Source organism: Hippoglossus stenolepis, chromosome 2 (assembly GCF_022539355.2).
Source record: "Hippoglossus stenolepis isolate QCI-W04-F060 chromosome 2, HSTE1.2, whole genome shotgun sequence".
NCBI lineage: Eukaryota > Metazoa > Chordata > Actinopteri > Pleuronectiformes > Pleuronectidae > Hippoglossus > Hippoglossus stenolepis.
Window position 1 is genome coordinate 15261382 of NC_061484.1, and position 21088 is coordinate 15282469.

General features: G+C 42.5%; 1 protein-coding gene across 3 annotated transcripts in view; it reads right to left on the minus strand.

The window, feature by feature from the left end:
* Positions 1–320: 320 nt before the first annotated feature.
* Positions 321–21088, minus strand: part of LOC118100340 (microtubule-associated serine/threonine-protein kinase 1) — a 64450-nt gene continuing 43682 nt past the window's right edge. For all 3 annotated transcript variants that reach the window (XM_035145316.2, XM_035145307.2, XM_035145325.2), the window contains 18 exons: positions 20110–20242; positions 18525–18592; positions 18359–18435; positions 17507–17715; positions 17179–17317; positions 16348–16480; positions 15270–15435; positions 14831–14932; positions 13833–13955; positions 13558–13667; positions 9745–9908; positions 7654–7898; positions 7154–7411; positions 6816–7048; positions 5799–5921; positions 5453–5589; positions 5107–5294; positions 321–4867 (listed from right to left, as the gene is read on the minus strand). In XM_035145316.2, coding sequence (XP_035001207.1) covers positions 3150–4867; positions 5107–5294; positions 5453–5589; positions 5799–5921; positions 6816–7048; positions 7154–7411; positions 7654–7898; positions 9745–9908; positions 13558–13667; positions 13833–13955; positions 14831–14932; positions 15270–15435; positions 16348–16480; positions 17179–17317; positions 17507–17715; positions 18359–18435; positions 18525–18592; positions 20110–20242 — 4326 coding nt within the window. In that variant the 3' untranslated portion in view covers positions 321–3149. The remainder of the gene's footprint in view (positions 4868–5106; positions 5295–5452; positions 5590–5798; positions 5922–6815; positions 7049–7153; positions 7412–7653; positions 7899–9744; positions 9909–13557; positions 13668–13832; positions 13956–14830; positions 14933–15269; positions 15436–16347; positions 16481–17178; positions 17318–17506; positions 17716–18358; positions 18436–18524; positions 18593–20109; positions 20243–21088) is intronic.

Sequence of the window (21088 nt, forward strand, 5' to 3'; positions counted from 1 at the left end):
TTGCAGAAGGTAATGCTATTATTTCCACGTGTGCTGACAGGTTAAAATGTCTGCTGTGAAACGCAATATATAACTATATAACTTTTTTCGCCTTAAATGTTTCTCCTGTCCCACAGTTTGGGAACCGTTGCAGAGTCGGTGAGCCACGGTCCTGGAACTGCGAAACTAGAAATGAGTCCCAAATATTATCAGTAGCTACACCTTCTTATATCATCCAAAATGTTTGCTGTGAAAATGGTTTACAGGCACTGAGTTTTACTGAGATTTTATCAGGTCGGTTTCAGGATGTCGACAGTCAGTTAAAGAGACAGGAAAATGACAAAGTTTGGAACAGTTTTATTCCACATACTGCACTTCAGGTGTCTGCATTTGAATCACATCTATCACAAACAAAAATGCCCCCAATGGTACAAATAAATACTTTTTCAGTGAACAGAGAAACGTGGAATGTTTTTTTTTTATACTTGGACTTTTGTGTTAATTTTGTAGAATTGTATACAATATATTTAACTTTTCTTCGAAGTGACTTACAAACATTACCAGCAAATGAAGATGTTTATCAAATAAAGTGCATTTCTACTACTCTCTCGGTCAATCACAAATAAAAAAGAAAGAAGTTCTCAAACGTATAACACTAGTATAGACACCATTGACTGGGAGAAGGCCTGAAAGTGGACATAATCGCTGTATACCATTACATTACAGTTAGTTTTGTTAATCGGGTGAGCGGAGCTGACCTGACCACTTGTTTCTTACACCAAGATATAAAAGAACTGCTTCCTATCAGTAGAATATATAATAAGACAGATTATCTAAAAATGTTAATTCCTATTATCCAGAAGATATCATTAACAGTCACATGAGGAACACAACAACAAAAATTGATAAATTCATGTTTCAAGTGTTATCTGATAATTACTGCAAATATTCTGATACATAAATGCATATTCGGTAATCCTATATGGCTAATAACATCCATGTTGCAGTAAATCAACGGTCCTGGCATTCAGAGGGTTATTAATGAACGTGGACAGTGGGCATTGGGAACCATTGGAGGGCAGTAGAGCACCATGCCAAATAAAAAACAATGCTGACTAATTTATGGGACTTTTTACTGGGGTGATGTTAAATCATTGAAACAATATTAGATTCAAGAATGGATTGCAAACAGAAGCCTAAACATTTAAAAGGATTTACATGAGTTTATATTGCATCTGAAATGCATTGAGAAAAGTTTATATTAATGACTAGTAATGTGTAAAGGTTATAAACTGCAAAAATCAGGCTCACGCTCTGCAGCTCTACGTAGCATTTAGCCACCTCCACCTCTTTGTCTTGATGTCCAAACAGATAATAACCAGCAACAAGGATCAACTCTTCACCATCTATCCAGGTCCAAAATAACGTCAACATTTAGGAAGTTGAACCTGTTTTTCCTCTTGTTTGAAACAAAACATTTGATGAGAAACCACATTTTTCTTGAAGTTCATGTGTGCTGTTGCTGGCTGAATCAGTTTGTACGGCGAGGGAAGAATCAGAGACACATGTAATCAAATCGATGGCAGAAAGTGAAATTCAAAAGCGCGTCGAAAGCCGTGCAGTGGCGGGGGTCCTCCCACACAGCTGCACGTGTTGCATAAGATTATGTACACTGGAGAGTTACTGAGATATGAACTATGAGGAGGCGAATGAAGTCCGATCTGTCGTGAACGTTTCACCCTCCCCCGAGGCTGATTCAAACACCGTTACGTCACATAGCAATACATTGATCAACCTCGACTACCTAGCTTGTAGTACCTAACAACACAGTCATTCTGAATATACTGGAGATAACCTTGTTTTTACAATAACAGGTTCATTGTGATATACCATGCCCACATCCACGAACCCTACCGTAGCTATAGAGCCCTTTAACAGATAAATGACGGTATGCTACATCCATGACTGCCTGCTCTTCCAACTATTGGGTCCACTGTATATGTGCTTATACTATTTACTTATGCTTTTACATCCTATATTCTCATTGCCAGTGTGACTGGTTGAAAACGTGTTACTGGATCCTCACTGCTGTCTGTTTATGCCTGCAATGGTTTTGGACATTGCCCTTGCTGAGTCACCCGTGCTGTGTGTAACCCTTAGAAGAAGACACACACACTTCTTAACTCACTCACTCGCAAACACACTCACGACCCCGCTTCACGGACCATAGGGAGGGTGGATTTAAATGGATGAAAATCAGCTGCTGACACTGCGGCCTCCAGTGGCGACGTGTGTGTGCGTCTGCGCATGTGTTTGTGTCGGCTGATAGTCAGGAGCGGAGGGGAGAGAAGGGCAGTGGGCAGCCATCCTGCGAAGTGGAGATAAGCGCTGAGCCTGAGCTCTGTCACCCCTGATTTCTTGTGCAGCACGACACAGCCTTCAAGAACCACCAGAAATAGACCCAAGGTGGCTACACACACACACACACATGTACACAGACATACACACACACACACACAATCCCCACTGTGACAGACAGAGCTTGATGTGACCTCCACTGACAGAGCGCCTGCTTTGGCTTTGTCTGACCGCGCAACTCAGAGAAAGCAAACTGCTGGATGAAGAAGAAATGAGTCTAATCATCTTGTTGCTCACACGCCGTCTCCAAACCAACGCTGCGTGTCGTCCGATAAAAACGTAACAACTCAATTGTGCCTCAGTTCGCTGGCCCGTCCTGTTGTTTGAGCAGTATTAGAAGAAAGGGCTGGTTGAAAGACAAAACAGAGTGACAGGATTTGGTATTCACAGTATTCAGCATGTTTTGATCGGTAAAGCACTTTTTGACCTCTTGTATCTATTAAACATGTACAGCACATACCATATGACATGCGTTCACATAGACCCACACACATATACATCTGATAAAGTGTTCCACGTTACATTAAGAGTCTTCTTATTAAATAATTTATAATAGAAAAGCAATAGTAAATGCACCTTTACAGTTTTTTTTTACTCCTGGTTTTAAGTTAGAATCAGTCAATGATTGAAATCAATAAATAACAATTTATATACTCTGAAATTGGAATGTACAATGTTTTAAGTACTTGACTTTTGTTGCATTGTTCTTCCCAAAAAAAAAAGGCATCTTTTTTCGCGTGAGACCATGACAGTCACATTTTGGGCAGGCTGCTGCCTGTCGCAGCCTTCTCTAGGGGTGACCCAGCAGGACTTTGGGTCACCACCGCAGCCCCAACAACCACTCGACCTCCAGCAGGCATGTCAGACTTCCCTGCTGTGCCTCCGTGCTTCTCCTCCGCTGCTTTAGTCTGCTGCTCTTTGCTCTTGGCCCCCTCCTGGGAGCCGAGCTTGATTGGCCCGAGGACGCTTTTGGCCACGGTGGTCAGCTGGCTGACGAAGCTCGTCTTGTCGCCAGGGGATGCAGGTCGCGACTTGCAAAGGGAGGGCCCGCAGAGGGAGGGGGCGACGGCGGTAGGGGAGGGAGAAGGGGAAGGTGAGTGCTCTTCCACCACCTCCAGGCGACACTTGTCCTCCCAGTCAAGGGTTCCCCTGTAGCAGTTGACGGCTCCGAGTCCCTGCCTTACCTTGCTCAGGGAGAGCGACTGCCCATGCGGGGGGACAACTGGAGCGAGGACCCGAGCTGTAAGTTTGGGGCTTTTGGAGCCGAGGTCTGAAGTCCTTGAGTCACTGCTCTCAGCTCCAGCCTTTCTCAGGCCGTCGCCCATCCCTGATGACTTAAAGGTTTTGTTGATGCTCAGAGGACCTGCTGTCACTGTCACGTTGATGCCCATGGATTTATCTGGAATGGAAGCAGAGCTCTTAGTGAAGGCAGCACCAAGAAAACTCGGCCTGCAGAAACCACTCTTGTTGTTTCCTTCCTGCTTTGGTTCAGGTCTCGCCCCGAGCTGCTGCTCCTGCAGATCTTTACTATTAGATAACACACCTCTGCCTGCCTTGGGGTCTAATTGTTTTGGAGTTAACTCTGCCTGACCCTGGTGGGTCTTTTCAGGTGCTATCTGACCACCCAGACTCCCTGATGTTTTGGTCGGGGTGCTCAGAGTTGATACTTTAGTGCCTTCTGCACCTAGTCTGGAGCTTTGTGAGTTAAAGTACAGATCACTTGTATGAGGTTTTCTTGTTAAAGATGACTGGAATGCTGGTGCTCCTACCCGACTTGTCCCTGTCTCTGTCTCCCTCTCTTTCTCTCTCTCCCTTCCTCTCTCCCTCTCTTCCCTCTCCCTCCCGGCTAACAGTGTTTCCCTGCTGAGCGGTGACTCCTGCCTCCCCAGTCTTCTCGCAGGCTTCAGCACTCCAGTCTCTGGTGTAGTTGAGGATGAGGAGGACTGCATGTGAGGAGGATTAGGCAAATTTTCCCCATCTGTCTCCAACAGGCTCTGGAGCCCGAGCTCACAGAGGAAAGCATCCTTGCGGTACTCAGAGTGCTGCACCTCCAGGCTGTGCTTCCTCAGCGGACCCCCCAGCCCTCCCGTAGAGCTGGACTGGGTCAGAGGTGAGCCCAGCTTCTCTGCCGACTGCACTCGCTTGAGGAGAGGCGATCGAGGGGGCTCTGCGCTCTTTGGCCTGGGACGGACCACCGGTGGGGACGAGTGGAGTTTGGCGGGGAAAGACTGGGTGGTGTTGGAGCTCCCTACAGTGTGGCCCGGCAAGGGCGGAGGAGACGACTGGGTAGGGGAAGGTGTGTGGGCCAGAGGGGACAGGGGGATGTTACCGGCAGATTTACAACGGGCAGAGCGATACTGGCGGTGGAGTTTAGGTGAGAGGCCGTGCAGGGAGCTGGGCCTCATGTGCTGTGATGGAGCAGGGGAGTTTGGAGTGCTGGAGGCTGGAGAGCTGCTCTGGGAGGAGGCACCTAAAGGACCACAGAGTGCAGAAACATCAACTGAGGTACATTGAATCGCTGAGGAAAATCCAAACACTTGATTTAAAAGTAAAGTGAGTGTTGGTCTTCGTTTCTGGTAGAACTTCTGGCATTAAAACACTTTCTAGGACATAAACAAATTTGTATGACTCCCAAATCCATGCCCTAAAAATATATATATGTGTAACTGTGTTGTGTTCAGGTATAAAACAGGATGTGCCAGTGCCTACCCAGGTATGAGGGCTCGGGGGTGGAGCGGTAGCCCTGCGTCGGGGACCGAGCAGACAGACTGTGAGTTGGGGAGCCAGGAAGACTCTCACTGGAGGATAGAGAGCGATTCAAAGAGGACAGGCTGCGGCTGGTGTGCAGCAGATTGGACTGTTTTGTGATCTTACGAAACAACGAGCTGCGCTTCTTACTGCAGGATAGAGAGAGAGAGTGAAAAGTGAAAAGAAGGTTTACAAGAACGGACGTACAGAGAAACAATCAATATTAATATATACAAAAATATGCAACAATAAGCAATATACAACAAGAGACATCTGTGTGCAGTGGTGCAGGTGTCTAACGTCTCACTTCTCCTGGGTGTCCTTTCCCGTAGTCCTCTTGTTCCGTCGAGCCATCTTGCACTTGTAGCTAGCCTTCCTGGCTGGTCCCACTTTGATGGAGGTGTTCTCGAAAGGTGTCGTTGTCACTGTCACCTTGTTTCCACTCTGCACAAAACAGTGACACGAAATGAAACCGACACTCATAATTATTTATTGTCAAGGTTTGCAAAAACTGACTAACCGACACATTGCCTTTATTTACAGGCCTTTTCTTGTAATTGACAACACAGAGATAGAAATATCTACAGAGGATATGGATATAATAATATTGATTTTACCCATGTACAGTACAGGTGAGTGTAACTGATTCCTACCTTGAGAATGAGCTCGACCACCTCAGTGTGAACCAGACCATGGACAGACTCCCCGTTGACATGGGTGATGAGGTCACCGGCACACAGGCCAGCTTCCTGTGCAGGGCCGCCGTCCTCCACATGCTGCGAATACACAAAGCATACAAAAAGTCACCATTATGTAAAAATACACACTACAGAATTAAAATCTTTAATATTAACTTTAAGTTTATGGAAGGACTAACAATTGTGTAGTGTCAGATTAGAGGAATTATTTTCCCATTTGTTAATTCATTCATTAATATAATATTAAAGGTTTATAACTAGAATATAACTGTAACAGGAAAATAAATATATGGTGATTTCTACTCCTGACATGAGGTCATGTTTTCATTTATGAAATCGACTCCTCTGTTGCATGTTTTATAATTCACTGATCCCTGGACTTATTAATACAATACTAAACTTTATTTCTACAGTGCCTTTTAAATCTAGAGTTACAAGGTGCTTTAAAAATTGTAATATAAGTGCAAAGTAAGCAAATCATAGAAAAGCAAGATCATACTCAGCAATACAATAAAACATTAAAGAACAGTAAAATAAAAAACATTAAAAAAAGAGTCAACACAGATTTTTTACACTTTTTAAACTGAGGCACTGATTCTGATAATCTAGATAAGTTGAGGGACTTAAACCATGAAACCCATTGTCTTACATCTAGATTCTGGGGCTTTTACCATTTGATCCCAGGGATCTCGGATCAGAGTAAGGGGTTAACGCTCTGACATGTAAAGTGGTGCCAGGCCATGTAGCGATTTAAAAGTGACCAATAGAATCTTAAACTGAATTCTGTAGCGGATGGAGAGCCAGTGTAGTCGATGAGGACTGGAGTGATTCTGTGTTCTCTGTGTGGAGTGTGTGTAAGAAGTCCTGCTGCTGCTGCTGCTGCTGCATTCTGTACCAATGGGCAACTGCTGCTTCATTTAGTCAGCATGAGCCAACCCTCTTTATGGAAGGTCACTACTACATGTTTCTTACCCAAACAATATGATGCACGCTGTAGATGTCACTGTCTCCAATGTAGACCCTGATGGCCCTGAGGGTGAAACCGTACTTCTTTCCTGAACGATGGATGGTGATGGGGGAGCGCAGCACACTGACTGCTGGGCAGAAGTCTCTGCTGGGTGAAGAGTCTCGGGATGAGGGGTTGGATGAGAACGAGTGAGGAGACATGGGGCTGGCCAGCGGAGAGAAGCCGCCATGTTGCTCCACTAGTTGCAGCAATATGGTAAAAAACAAGAAGATATTGTATTAGTGCGTCACAACTTAAGTGTTTCCTGAAGGATTTGGCTGTAATCTTTCCTTGTGGCCCTCACCTGATGGTATAATGACAGACAGAGCTGTGGCAGAGGCTGACTTGATGACCTTGTTGCCAGGTCTGGAGTTGCGTTTGTCTCCGTCGCCAGACATTTGTTGGTGACGCGCTCTGCGGAGCACCAGGTCATTGGTGGCCCGGGCCCCCAGAGGGTCATACAGAGGGGTCATCACATCACGGCTGGCTGCTGCAGGACCTGGAGATAGCGTGTTGATTGGCGTGGTAATGCCGGGTGTCTCCCCAGGTCGAGGGGGCTTGTCTGTGAGGATGTAGAGTCATATTGAAATCACAAAACGGCACTTAAGAGATGGGAAACGGCGAAGTTAATTATTGTCCAGCTGCCCACTGACGCAACACCAGCCCCCTAATTGACTATTTCAGGCTGCTATTTCACCTCCTATGCCCTTTCCATGAATTCTTTATCACTTTCTCTCTCTACCTCTCAAATTTCTTTCCTCTCCTCCGCCCTCACTACCTGTGAGACCTCCAGCTGCAACACACCTGCTCCGTTGATCTCTTTCAGACTGCTCCTCTGCTCCAGAAGACTCGGCGAGGGGACGCTGGTCCCGTCCAGTGAGGTTCCGCGGACCTTGAAGGGAGCCTGGCGGGACAAGAAGTCTGGCTCACCCTCTAGAGGTGAGGCAAAACGATGCGTATCCATCAGGGCTGAGAAGCGCCGCCGAGCACCAAGGGGAGGGCTCGCGTCACCATCCATGTAGAGGGACTCAGAACACGACAGGCGCTTCCTGCAGGAAGAAATGGAGGCAGTCACGTAATGGAACACAAACGTGTCGTCTCTGTAAGAATCCATTATCCAACAACACTGAGAATCTTCAGCCATAGACCGTATGTGAAAATGGACGACATGACAGCTCCCTAAAAGTGAAGCCAAATCACCTAGATCGCCCCCTGCTGGCTGGCTGTGGCATAGGACATAAACCCTGCCTCCTCCATTTTAGTGAATGTCTCATGGACCAAACTGAAAGTCAAGTAATTTTTTTCTAAAGATGGTTTCTGTCACCTTAGTTGGTTCTTATCCCATTTTGGGGTTTTTAAATAGTTATTTGATGCTATAAAAATGGGAGAAACGGGATGAAATGATATGAAGAACAGATGAGACTAAGTCACGATTGGCCAATCGCGCGTAATGGCGGGACCTCGATACCCAGCTCCACTTCACGATCACTATTGCTCAGGCTCTGGCTCCAAATGAGATCAAAAGCTCAAGACTGCTGAGCCCATATTCTGGATATTTAAGCATAATTTTTTTATAAAGGAAGTAAGTGGAGACACATCCTCCATCTTAATATACAGTCTATGGTTTAGGCACAGCAGTGCTTTGAGCTAAGCGCTAACAACAGAAATCTAATATTTCCATAATGACAATCCTGGCAGTCCTAGCTTGCTGTTGCTTCGCAGGTATAATAATGAACATATGCACCTTCTGGTAATTGTAACTTTTGATGAGAATCAGTTGAAATCTCTGAGGATCAGTAGCTGACAATGAAGAGAGATGATAAGAGATCATTTCTACTTGATATGGCAGAAGAGAAAATTCAATATGCAAGGCAATAAATTATGATCCACGTCCACCTTATCATTCTTTCAATCCATTATGAATGTATGAAGAAATCATTTTACTTAATATATGAATATAGAGGGAATGACATGTGCTTCCTAAAGGCTGACGTGGAACTGAGCAATGAGAAGTAATGTCAATCAGATTCTGCTGTATGTTCTCAATCAGACGTGTATCAGTGAATTATACTGTGTGGTCTGACCTCTGCAGGCTGCCATCTGTCTAAGCTGCTGCATGACGGCAGAGCAGAATTATGTTTAATGAATCTAGATCTAGGGATCAAATTATCTCTTCATTTGCTGGGCTAAAACTGAAGGAGCTTAAATATGATGGTTACACAACTGTTCCCGGTCTCTCTCTTCTCTCCCCCATTTCTCTCCTCTCACCCCGACCGGTCCAGGCAGGCGGACGCCCACACTAGAGTTTTCTTCCTGTTTTTGCTCGCCATACTCCCCAAGATACTTGTTGTGGGAACTGTTGTCTTTCTCTACAATTTAGTAAGGTCACCACCTTACAATGAAAAGTACCATGAGATGATGTATGCTGTGATTTTGTGCAAATATAATTTTACTCTTGAGGCTACAAATCACATCAAACGACCTGTATTCAACGGTCTTAAAATTACTCCTATTTCCATTAGAAGAGAACATGGCACTGGATTTGAGTCAAAACAAGCAGCTACGTTTGCATTATTCATAACAAATCATGAAAACACTTCTGAGACATATTGGGTTTCTGTGAGACACATGAGCCAACAATCCATTTCCACTTCCCCAGTTTTCAAACTTGGCAGAGGTGAGATCTGTTGCCTGATGCTGACACAAAGTGAGAGTGAAATCTCGCACAAAGAAGTGTCGGAGTTGGTCTCCCTGATATAGAAACCAGTTACGCAGGGTCTCTGGTATGTGTGACTGCAAAGAGAAGAACGCTTCAGTAGATCCGCTCCTCCTGACCGCACCAGTTTACAGAAATATGTCTTTAAAACCCCTCAGCTCGTCATCTCTGTCACTCACATCTCAGGGGACCCCGTCCTCCAGCTCTTGTCCCTCATGCTGAAGCTGCCCAGGCTCTCTCTCTTGGTCACCTTGTCGTCCCGCGGGCCCTTGTGCTCCCGACGGGACACAGAGCTCGAAGCTTTCTGCTCCAGCTGAGAGAGATGCTCCATGCTGCTGTACACCTGCAGGGGGACACAGTCAGATCAATAATCATTTGGTCTGTTAGCAGTTATTAATAGCCTGCGAAAAATGTTGTTGGTGAATGTGCATTACAGCTAAATATTTGTATGATATGATTGTAGATTACTGTTTTTGTTTCAGATATATGTGTTTTATTCATTGCTGTACATCTTTTGTGCAGAGTAAAAACAGAAAACAAACAATAAGATAATAGAGGACATTAAAAGGTGCAGATACTGTTCTAACTATTGGATTTGGCCGCAACGCTTTTTACCCCTGAAACTCCCAAAGTGTTTTGTGGACTCAAACACTTCACCCTCCCCTCCATCGGCATAGTGGTGAGTAGATAATGAGTGAATTTTCATTTTTTGGGTGAACTATCCCTTTAAGGGTGAACTCTTGTTTTTCTCTGTTTACAGGTGTTTGGGAGTTTTACTGCATATGTGAAAAAAATCTGATAAACCGCCTCAAGTGATGTCAAGTTTGAAAGTGAAACAAATCTGAGGGTGTCGAGTCAGAGGAAGCGATACTACCAGACCTCTGTAGCCTGTCTGCCTGAGGCTGGCGGCTTCTGAACCGTCAGCAGTGGAGTTGCATTATGGGTAATGTAAGCCTTTAAAACATGTTATGAAACTTTCTTCTTCCTAAAAGAGTATGAAACTATTTTTTAAGATGTAACAAGCAGAACATTATGAATCCTTCTTATTTTAAACATTTTGGCACGAAAATAGTCAAGATTTAAATACTGGCACAATATATTGGTTATTGGCAGCGTAAACCTAAAAATGTCTATGTTGGCTTTCACAGCCGACATCTTCTATTAGCCCTTGTCAAGATTATATAATATTGATTGGCCGCAGTGTCTAATATTTGGAATTTATCAAGCAACAGTCGTAAATACATGTCTTAGGATGCCAGCTTTTGAAAACTGTGTACACTATGTAATCTTCTGTGTTACGAGTCATTTTAAAGATTTTGTTAAATTACAGCTTAATAAGCAAAATGGCAATTAGAAAAAACTTTTGTTGATACAATATGATATTATAGGATAGGATAAGATGAGATAAGATATGATACAATACGATGAGATTAGTGAAGATGAGATAAGATTGTCCTTTGTTAGTCCTACTATGGGGAAATTTGCAGCAAAGAGGAAATATAAACTATAAACTACAAAAACAAAAAAAAATATGCACAATGTAAACAAAATCTATACAGTGGAGCAGTATTGCACTTGTAGGAAACTGGAATTGCACGGATAGAAAATGATTATTGCTCAGTTAAATTAAATAATTGAAAACTTGAGTTTATATAAATGTCATATCTCTCATATCTTCCACTGCTGTAGGAAACAGTCTCAGCTGTATATTCAAAACGCTCTCTTGTGTATTTTAGGACAATAAAACTGACTCCCAGCCTCACACAAATGACTATTAACAAGCCAAAACAGGACACAGGGAATGTGACCTACTCGGTGAGAAGCAACACTAAGTTATTACCATGCATGTAATTGCTGACATATCCACAAAGACGTGCACACAGTGACTCTGTAAAGCTCTCATTATGTGCAGATTGCACAGCGACAAAAGGGAAGCTAAGCCGTGTGGGGGAGGACAACAAGACGAGCTACAGTACGTTAAGGAAGAACTACAGAATATTCAGCAGTGCACCATGGAAACAAGTCTCAGCTGAAGACCCAGCTGTCTCCTTAGGAAGAAACCCAAAACCATGTCAGAGCCAATTTCTTATTTTCATCAAATCGATGAAACATCTTAATGCTGTGATTAAAATAAAGAGCTATAGGACATTTAGAGAAAAGCTGCTTTAAGCTCCAGATGATCACACACGTGCCTTTTATGCTTTGGAGTGGGATTTTTTCCACTCAAGCCTTCAGGGTTTTATAGTCTCACCTGCACAAAGGAGTCATTTGCATTCACTCTTTCAGCTTTTTTATGATCTGTTTGTTAATTACTTTGATTGTATATTTTAGTATTTTTTGTTATATTTCCACAAAATAATAAATGAGGTACGACAGAGATACTAAGGTTAAATGAGACCATATTAAATGAGCTAGTGCATTAAAACATGATTGTCTCTCTCGCATGGTACTGAGCAGGGGAACAGAATAATAAGTACAAATGTTCAGTTCCGAGAATCGTGAAAGTGCCTCTCAAAAAGCATGTGTGTACACAAAGCACACATAAAAACAGCATAAAAACACAAAACATGAAGAATCAATTTAGAATTTAAAAAGTTGAAGCCACTCTGGTCTTAATCAGAAAACGATTTCAGTCGGTACAAAATTCAGCAGCTCCAGATATCTGATCACGTCACACCTGTTTTGTCGTTTTCACATTGGCTCCCTGTTTGTTTTAGGATTAATCTGAAAATGTTATTGATTACTTTTAAGGCTCTTCATGGCCGGACCCCAGGCTGTATCTCTGATCTGTTAATTCAGTATTTACCTCTGCGCAGCTTGGGATCTTCGGACAAGGGTCTGCTGTCACTTCCTGAATCTAGGCTGAGAATTAGGCTGAGGAATGAATGGCCTGAGGAAATAAGTCTGAGACAGTTTCTGCTTTTAAGTCTCAGCTCAGAACGAACCTTTTTCAGAGGGGAAATTACAGAATTCACTCGGCGTGCCGGGTTAATATTGTTCTTTTACCGCTTTTATCATTATTTTTGCCATTATTATTTATGTACTTCCTTGCATATTAACCATTTGTTTTCTTGTTGTACAGCACTTTGTACTTTTGAGGTACACTATAAATTAAGTCATAATTAACTATTATGGTTTTATATTAAAGTTATTGATATCTATCTCACAACCTATCTCTATAACTGAACTGTATCTGTAAATAAGAGAGGTGGAAAATCCAAAAATTATTTGTGACAAAAAAATTATCATAAATCTGTCAACTAATTACTGTAACTCCATATTAATAACTTAAAAGTATGATGTTTGTGTGTTCACCATTTTGTGTGTGCGTTTAGCCGAGCTCTTTGCTCTGAATGGTAACTTCAAATGCATCTCAGATTGAATAGAAATTAGCTGAACAGCTCCTTCACGACTTTACAACCCAAACAAAAGAGTGTCGGACCGGGTGAATGGCAGATGGAGAGACAGAGTGACAGAGAGAGAGAGAGAATAGCGGTGTGAGAGATGAGAGAGGGAACAAAAAGGCAGCATGAGGTGAGAAAATCCCACCAGAGGAAGTGTGACAGAGAGAACAGGTTGGCGGGCTGAGAGTCGAGGGGTTGGCAGGAGAGAGTGTGGATGAAAAATAAGGATGAAAGATTGTCTGGGTCATTAAACGCACATCTGCAGACAAGTAGAGAAGAGAATGTCGACTCAGGCCATGCTATGAAAGGTACATGGGTCTCTGAGTTGCCTATAAAAAGAAACTGGAGACAAGAGGGATAAGGAGGAGCAGTTGAAACAAGCCCAGTTAGACTCTCTCAACTTCAGGTGTGACACCTGGTTCCAGAATGCAGCTGCTTCTCTCTGACCGATGACCTCATTTCATCCATCTTTCCCTCCTCCACTAATCCTGTCGAATAACCTCAAAGTACGAGTGAGATTCTATGTAAAGTCATATACAATGATAGAGTGAGGAAATAGTGAAGGATGCAAGAAAGACAAAGTCAGACCTTGCTGAAGCGAGGCGAGCAGGAGGAAAACTGCCTGATCTCCACCGGCTCGTCGTCATTGGTGTCATCCTCGTCGTACGTGTTGATGTGGTGATAACGATCCGCGCGGGCTGGGCAGAGGAGGGAGTGAAGCGTTGATTTATATGAGCTGTCACTTCAAAATAAAGTGTGCATTTCTGACTGGAACGCTGTCAGGAAATTATTATATGACCCATAAACCCGATATTGATGTAAGCGCTGCACTTTAACAGACACATAAATCCAGACACACGTACTGTCAAAGTAGCTGGTGTCCTCCTCTGACTCCAGGTGAGGGATGAACTCTGCCTTCTGCCTCAGCAAACTGTTCCAGTCCAGCTCGGTGAAGAACGAGTGCTGCTTCACCTCAAACGCCCCACCTGGTGGCAGGGGTACGAACAACACAACTTTATGAGACCACATATAAATACACTAGATCTGGATCTTCATTTGGATCCTCACCAAATTACTCACAAATCTCAGTCCTCTTAACATGCATTTTTTTTAATCAAGATCCATTGATTATGAGACAATGTCTCTGAAAAACAATGTTAAAGAAAGTGAAGAAAAATTTAAAATCATGGATCTGCCCCCTGATCCAGATCCGCACCAACATTGAGTGGGTTCTTCCTTGGATCATGCCCCACCCCTCCTCGAACCCAAATGGAAATCGAGTAGTTTTATTTATATATTTCTTTTTTAGCTTAGTTTATTTTGGTTTAATCCAATTTAGTTTAGTTGTAGCAACCAATAATGGCTTATATGAAAACCACATCCAAATGCAACAAAAAATTCAATACAAAACATTGAAAATCTCTTATATAGGTTATATATTTTTGTATATTTCTGCTCATGAACAAACAAAAAAAACACACAAACAGAATCAAAACCTCCTTGGCGGAGATCAAATTAAAGATGGACTAGGCTGGATAATTGAATGAATTGAAAATAAAGCTACACAAGAGACAATGAACTTGGCACAAAGACAGAAAAGTTGGACTGTGTCGAAAAGTAAAGAAAGAGTTTGGAACGTATCCCCTTAAAACTCAGACTTCTTGTTCTGACACTTTGATATTTGAACAGATTATAGAAAGATGGATTTTTTAAGTTAGCCCCTGTGTCCAGTTATTGCTAGGCAACCTTACCTCATCTCACTGTCTACTAAAATTGCTTTTATGCATCTTTGATTCTCAACCTTGTTGCCACATGGCTGCAGACGGTAGGTCTGGTGTCAAATAAAGGCATAAGTTAGTACCTGTTCCCAACCTCAAGAGAGGGTTTGTCTGCAGCAGAGCTGATATGAGACCCTGGGCATCTGCAGGCAAGGCGTCGTCCCCGTCTGGCCAAATTATATTGTCTAACAGAGACAAAAGAGAGAGAGCAACAAGCCCGAGTAAAAACCAAGAGAAACAAATTCAAACCGCTGAAAAATCTTCTTCAATACCTGAACTTTAACATTGGAGAAGCAAAATGTTAACTAAAGAAAGGTGTCAGTTAAACACATTTCTTTTTCCCTTTCTTCAGGGACTCGGAGGTTAAAGACAGCACGGGAACACAGATCTGATTGTAGAAGCATATGATTATTTGCTTGTTTCCTTTTAATGACTAGTAATGTTCAGTTTGTTCTCTCAGCATTAGTGTCCAATCAGGGAAACGAATAAAAATCATAGTATTTTGAGAAATTGTTCTCGAACCTGTTATGACCTGTCCAAACAGCTCCTCAGGAGTGTCTCCAAAGAAAGGAACACAGCCGAGCAGGAACTCATACAGGATGATGCCCATGGCCCACCAGTCCACCGGCTTTCCATAGCCCTGACGGAGAATCACCTCCGGAGCAATGTACTCTGGAGTACCACATACCTGAAGATGTAAAGATTAGTTTAGGAGCTCTGATGAAACAGGAAAACATAATTTAAAAACTTTAAATTAGCCCATTTATTCTTGTAAGATCCAGTTCATCCACTGATGTAGCTATTTAGATCTGCCACAGTGAATCGATCCGTCACCCTAATCCAATAATGGTGAACTGAACTTTGTTTGTGGTGGTCAAAGCATTAAAACTGACCAAAATCTGCCCTAGAATCCTGAAAAGCAAATTCCTGGACTGTTTCATGTGCACATGTGAGCTGGTTACCGGCAGACAAACAGATGCCGGCTTCCACCCAGAAGAGCTGGAGAACACGCGGGTCGATGTGACTGATCATGACTGCTGTAACCCACAGCATAAACAATAACTATAATTGCAAAATGGGATTGTGATGGAGATGGGGAGCATTAATGAATCACTAATTCAGACAACACAGGAAGCATTTGTAATGCAATGTCTTTATTAGGAGATTATTGATTTTGCCGGATGACTTGGCAGGTTGGCTTGCATGGCTGGAGGAGTCTAGAGGCTGCTGGGAATGGGAGTTGTCTGCTCAGCCACCAAACATCCTGACTTTGAGCCAGACTAATAAATCCTAAAATCTCTGTCTGTCCTTCGACCGTCTCGACAACTGCTCATCTGATCGACTTTAAACTTAGCGGGTGCATTTCTGACACTAATCCGTCTTTTATTGTACGCTGCACTTGCTGCCTCAGTGACATCAAATAATCATGATGACTGATGAGGAATAAAATAGAAGCCATAATCCTCCTCAGGGCATTTGTTTGTACCAATGCCACACAGCTACAGGCACAAAGACTACTAGTGCATTATAATGTGAGGATAATGTGCTGCAATTAATGTCTAAAAGCCCACAGAGTGGTACGAGGTTACGGGGTCTGTACCTGCTTGTCCAGGAACTCTCGAGCATCTTTCTCAATGTGTCCCTCATAAAGGTTGGTGGTGAGGCTCATTAGGCCCATCTTCGACAAGCCAAAGTCTGTGAGCTTGATGTGGCCCATGGAGGTGATCAGGAGACTATGTGGAGAAAAGAGACAGGAGATTTGATTCATTTGACATTTATTAAGTTCAAATTCTGGCACAAGGCAATGAAATCCATATTTAATGGAGTAAGTGGGTATTTTCACAACCAAGGTTTCTTTATTAAAATTTAGTCTGTGATTCAATAAATTAATTTTTTAGACTATGAAATTATAATTTCTTTAGAGACTGAAATATTTTTAAAGCAGAGGTTTACTTTTTAGCCACTGTAGGCAGCAGCACTTTTTTATTAAATGCTGAACATGTTAGTAAACAGTGGTTTAATTTAAGGTACAGCAGACATAAACAAATATCAACATTAACCAAAAAGATTTGTTTTTCTGGCCATGTGGTGAGTTTACAGTTCTCCAGCCACTGAATGCTGTAGTGAACAGTGTGTTTATCACAGCTTTGTTGCTCAAACTAATCAAATTCAATCTAATCTCATGGTAAAACTAAAACAAAACTGTAAAGCTGCTGACAATAAAACTAAAACAGTGAGCTGAACAACACTAAAACACTCAGGTCTCCCAGTTACCTCTGTTGGGTGATAATAATAATAATAATCCAAAATTATAATATCATGAATAATAAGAATTTTGTGATAAGAATCATATGAAAAACCCCTTTCACACTTAACACTTGATCAATTGTTAGTACAACAATATTATTCATTGGGGCATTAAAACACTCACTTGTCAGGTTTGAGGTCTCTATGGACGATACCATAGTTGTGCAGGTACTCCAGGGCTAAAACAGTCTCAGCGAAGTACATCCTCGCCAGCTCCACAGGCAGAGCGCCGATGTTCTTCAGCAACGTGGCACAGTCACCACCTACGAAAACACAAACACCACAAAGTGCTTGTTCAAGTCTGAAAAGTGTTGTTAAAATAGAAAACAGATAAAAACACAACATTTCCTCAGGCACATACAAACAGTCACAGATTCAGAGAGGCCTCACAATCCTAAACACATTATCAGTTTGAGTCCGTCTTTACTGCAAACCAAACCCGACTCTCTTACCCTCAACATATTCCATGACCATGCAGAGGTGTCTGCGCGATTCAAAGGAGCAGAACATGGAGACGACAAACGGGTTCTCTGCGAAGGTCAGGATGTCTCGCTCTACAAACGCCTGCTGGATCTGGTTCCTCAGAATCAGATTCTGCTTGTTGATCTTTTTCATGGCAAAACGCTGACGCGTCTCCCTGTGCCGCACCAGGTAGACAGCACTGGAGTGAGAGTGAGACAGAGGAGGACATCGAGCAAAAGACAGGAGGATGAGACAGTGGTAAAAAATAAATGTTTCATCTCTTTTCCATGCAGTACCGCTGAGAATATAATAATGTAGAGTTTGCTACGAGTGCCATAAATGTTATGAATGGTTTCTTACATTTAAAGGTTCAGTGTGTAGATTTAAGTGACATCTAGTGGTGAAGTTGCATGTTGCAGCAGAATGCCCCTCACCTCACCCTCCCCTTCCAAACATGAAGAGAACCTGTGGTAGCCTTCAGTTGTCATAAAAACTCAAAATGTGTTTAGTTTGTAGAGTTTGAGCTACTGTAAAAAACATGGCGGCCTCCGTAGAGAGGAACCGCTCCCGATGTAAATATAAAGTATTAAATATAAAGGGCCCATTCTGGGTTAAAGAAAACAACAATTCGTACAATGAAGATCAAACACACTAGTGAAAACATCACTAGAATTATTTTATATTCAATATCTGCCAAGAGATCCTTTCACCTAAATCTTACACACTGAACCTTTAAGGCAGCTGTTTTTTAATCAATGGAAATATACTTACTCTACAACTGAGAAATGTACATGCACTGAATCACATTGAAGCTTGATTCAAGAGGTAGATCTGTTGCTTACCCATAAGCTCCATTGCTGATCAGTTTGATGTTCTGAAAATCTTCTTCACTTGGTGGCTTGAAGGTTCTCCCTCTTCCCTGATGATATAACCAACATTTTTAAGATTATCAATCAGATCAAAGAAGCTTAATTTAAATATCTGTCTGTGATTATATTTGGTTTTCACCTCTGCCGAGTCATCAGTCTCTGGAGTGTGTGGACCCTCACTGTCGTAGCTGTCAAGGCTCACGATTTCTGGGGAGAAACATGTTAGTTAGCAACCAAACCCAGCAGCAACATGACGGGAGGCACTTTTAAAGCTATAACACCAGGCCTCCCACACTGCTGTGAGAAGCTGCTCAAACATCTCAATGAAAGAGCTATTCAAGTTTCATAAACAGCGGAAGGGCCAAAAGCGTCTGATCACAGAGAGAAAAATATATGAATTATAATTTGTTCCTTCTTTTCATTTTCTTTGTCTCCCGCCTCCTCCCTCCTTGAGTAACACTGGCAGCTAATTTCCAGTCTTCTTGCCCTCTTGTACTGTAAGTGACAGCTGCTAGAAAACACTGTATACACTCCCGATTAGGGAAATAACTGAATAATAATTAGCTGCTCTGGAGACATTTACTCAATGTAAAGTCACTGGGCTGAAAATCAAACATTATGTCATAATGGAAACTGTTTCCATGGGAAACAAGAAAAGAAATGAGAGTATGAAGTACAAACATGCATGCAGCTGCGTGGGTGTGAATTTGCGTCAATGCATCACAATGTAGGTGCAAAAGAAGGTGCAAGATCGAGCTATCAAGTGGCACATTGTTAGTGGAGATAATATGAGAGAGACTCAACAGGCCAATATTTCTCTTGAATTCAAAAATAAAAACCACAGAGGTTTATTGTTTTCTGGGTCATTTAGCCCATCAGCTAATGAAGAGCTCTTGATGGATTAGAATGGGAGCGAGAGCATCAGCCCTGAAGATTAATGAACGATGCACCAGCAGCCAGCAAATGATCCAGACTCTACATCTCAATGAATATCCTAGTCCTGAACATCCTGTAAAACTGATCAATAGCTGAAAGGACAAAGAACAAAAAGAGATTCAGAGTGTAGTCTGGATTTCAAATGTCTACATTTCACATGCATGGCTGTACTGAGAGTAAAAAACTGGCAAAGGTGCAAGGAGTGTAAAAGTGCAAACGTTTCAGTCCATGGTGGACTTCCCTCAGTGCGGAATGAGGTATGCATATACTGGTTCACCATATACAGTATATAAGATGAAAGTACACATATTAGGGAGCTCCTCTCTGGCACAGATAACTCTGCTCCTGAAGTGCCTTCCCCTTGTTGTTGAGCACTGGCAGGTATCTGTCACTTTCACATCACACTCCCTCTCCTTGCCTACCGCCCCCATGCAGCTCTTCCGCACCCCCCTGAGAAACTGTGGCTCCCACCTTGAAATCTCTGGCTAAAAGCAATAGTTTGACATTATTGGTTAAAAAAAAGGTGTATTTGCCATCTCATTGAAAAGTTAGATGAAAGAGAGCTTGGTTCTCTTTCATCATTTTACTAATCAACATACTGTAGTAAATTGACAAGCTGAGATCTAAGTGCTTGGCTGGATAGTAAGAAGACACAGCTTCAGGAGGAAATAGTTACAGCCCATCACAAACAAGACAAAACATGTTAACACAGGGCAGCTGCTTCCCTGCTGGTTTCATGCTCAGCTGATCACCTCCTGGAACATTTCTTTTCTTTCTTTCTCTCTTACCCTCCAGTGGGTCTCTGGTCAGACCCAATTGGCTGATGATGTACCGAGGGATGTCTGCCTTCATCAGCTGTCCCTCCTTGGCGTGATCCTCCGCTGCCTCAAGCAAATGGTAAAACTCCTCTGGGTTGAACTCCTGTTATTGAAAGAAGAAAATACATGAAATGCCAAAGAAAACGACGATATAAATACCTAAGGTATAAGTACCTTAAAGCTTAAACTGCCACAACTGAGGATCTGGCAGCAGTCAAAATAATTCAAATGTAGTATTTGGAATCCAAATGGATACGAATAGGAGCTAAAGTAAAAAGGTGGAAACAATGTAGTGAAAGACTGTCACTGCTGATTTCACACGTAGCATTATAAAATATCTCACAGTACATTTTAAACACCTGTAGATTGGTTTGAAGAGCAGTGCAGGAATCATATCACCTCTGAAAAAGCAAAACTCTTAATCAGCTCCTGTCAACACACTAGAAGATGAACTGAAACAGCAGCTTCTGCTCAAGTGTTAAAGGAAACCTTTAATATCAAGCAGATTTTCAGGAGAATTGATGGTGTGGAATTGATCGATATGGGTGAAAAGGCTGAACTGTATATGATAAAGCTCAGACGGCTCTGCAGATAGAGCCCAGTGCAAACATACAGATGGGGACAAGTCAAGGGTTGAATCCTAGCCCTGTCTTATTTTTATAAATATGATTAGGAGGGGCTTGCTTAAAGCTTAGGAGCATTTCTATGCAGATGATTCGATAGTCTACTCAGAAGCCTCATGTGCAGATTAAGAACCTTGTGAAGAAACTGAGCAATAGTAGAGTTTTTATTATCAGGACAAGGCCTTCCTCAATCTCACAGATAGTAAAACACTTGCCCAGGCTACGTTCTGAAGTGTTCTATACTATGGGGACATCATTTAAATTCATGCTGCCTCCTCAGTACTACATTGCCAGTACTCTGTAGTACACCAGCTTTCTGTAGTAGA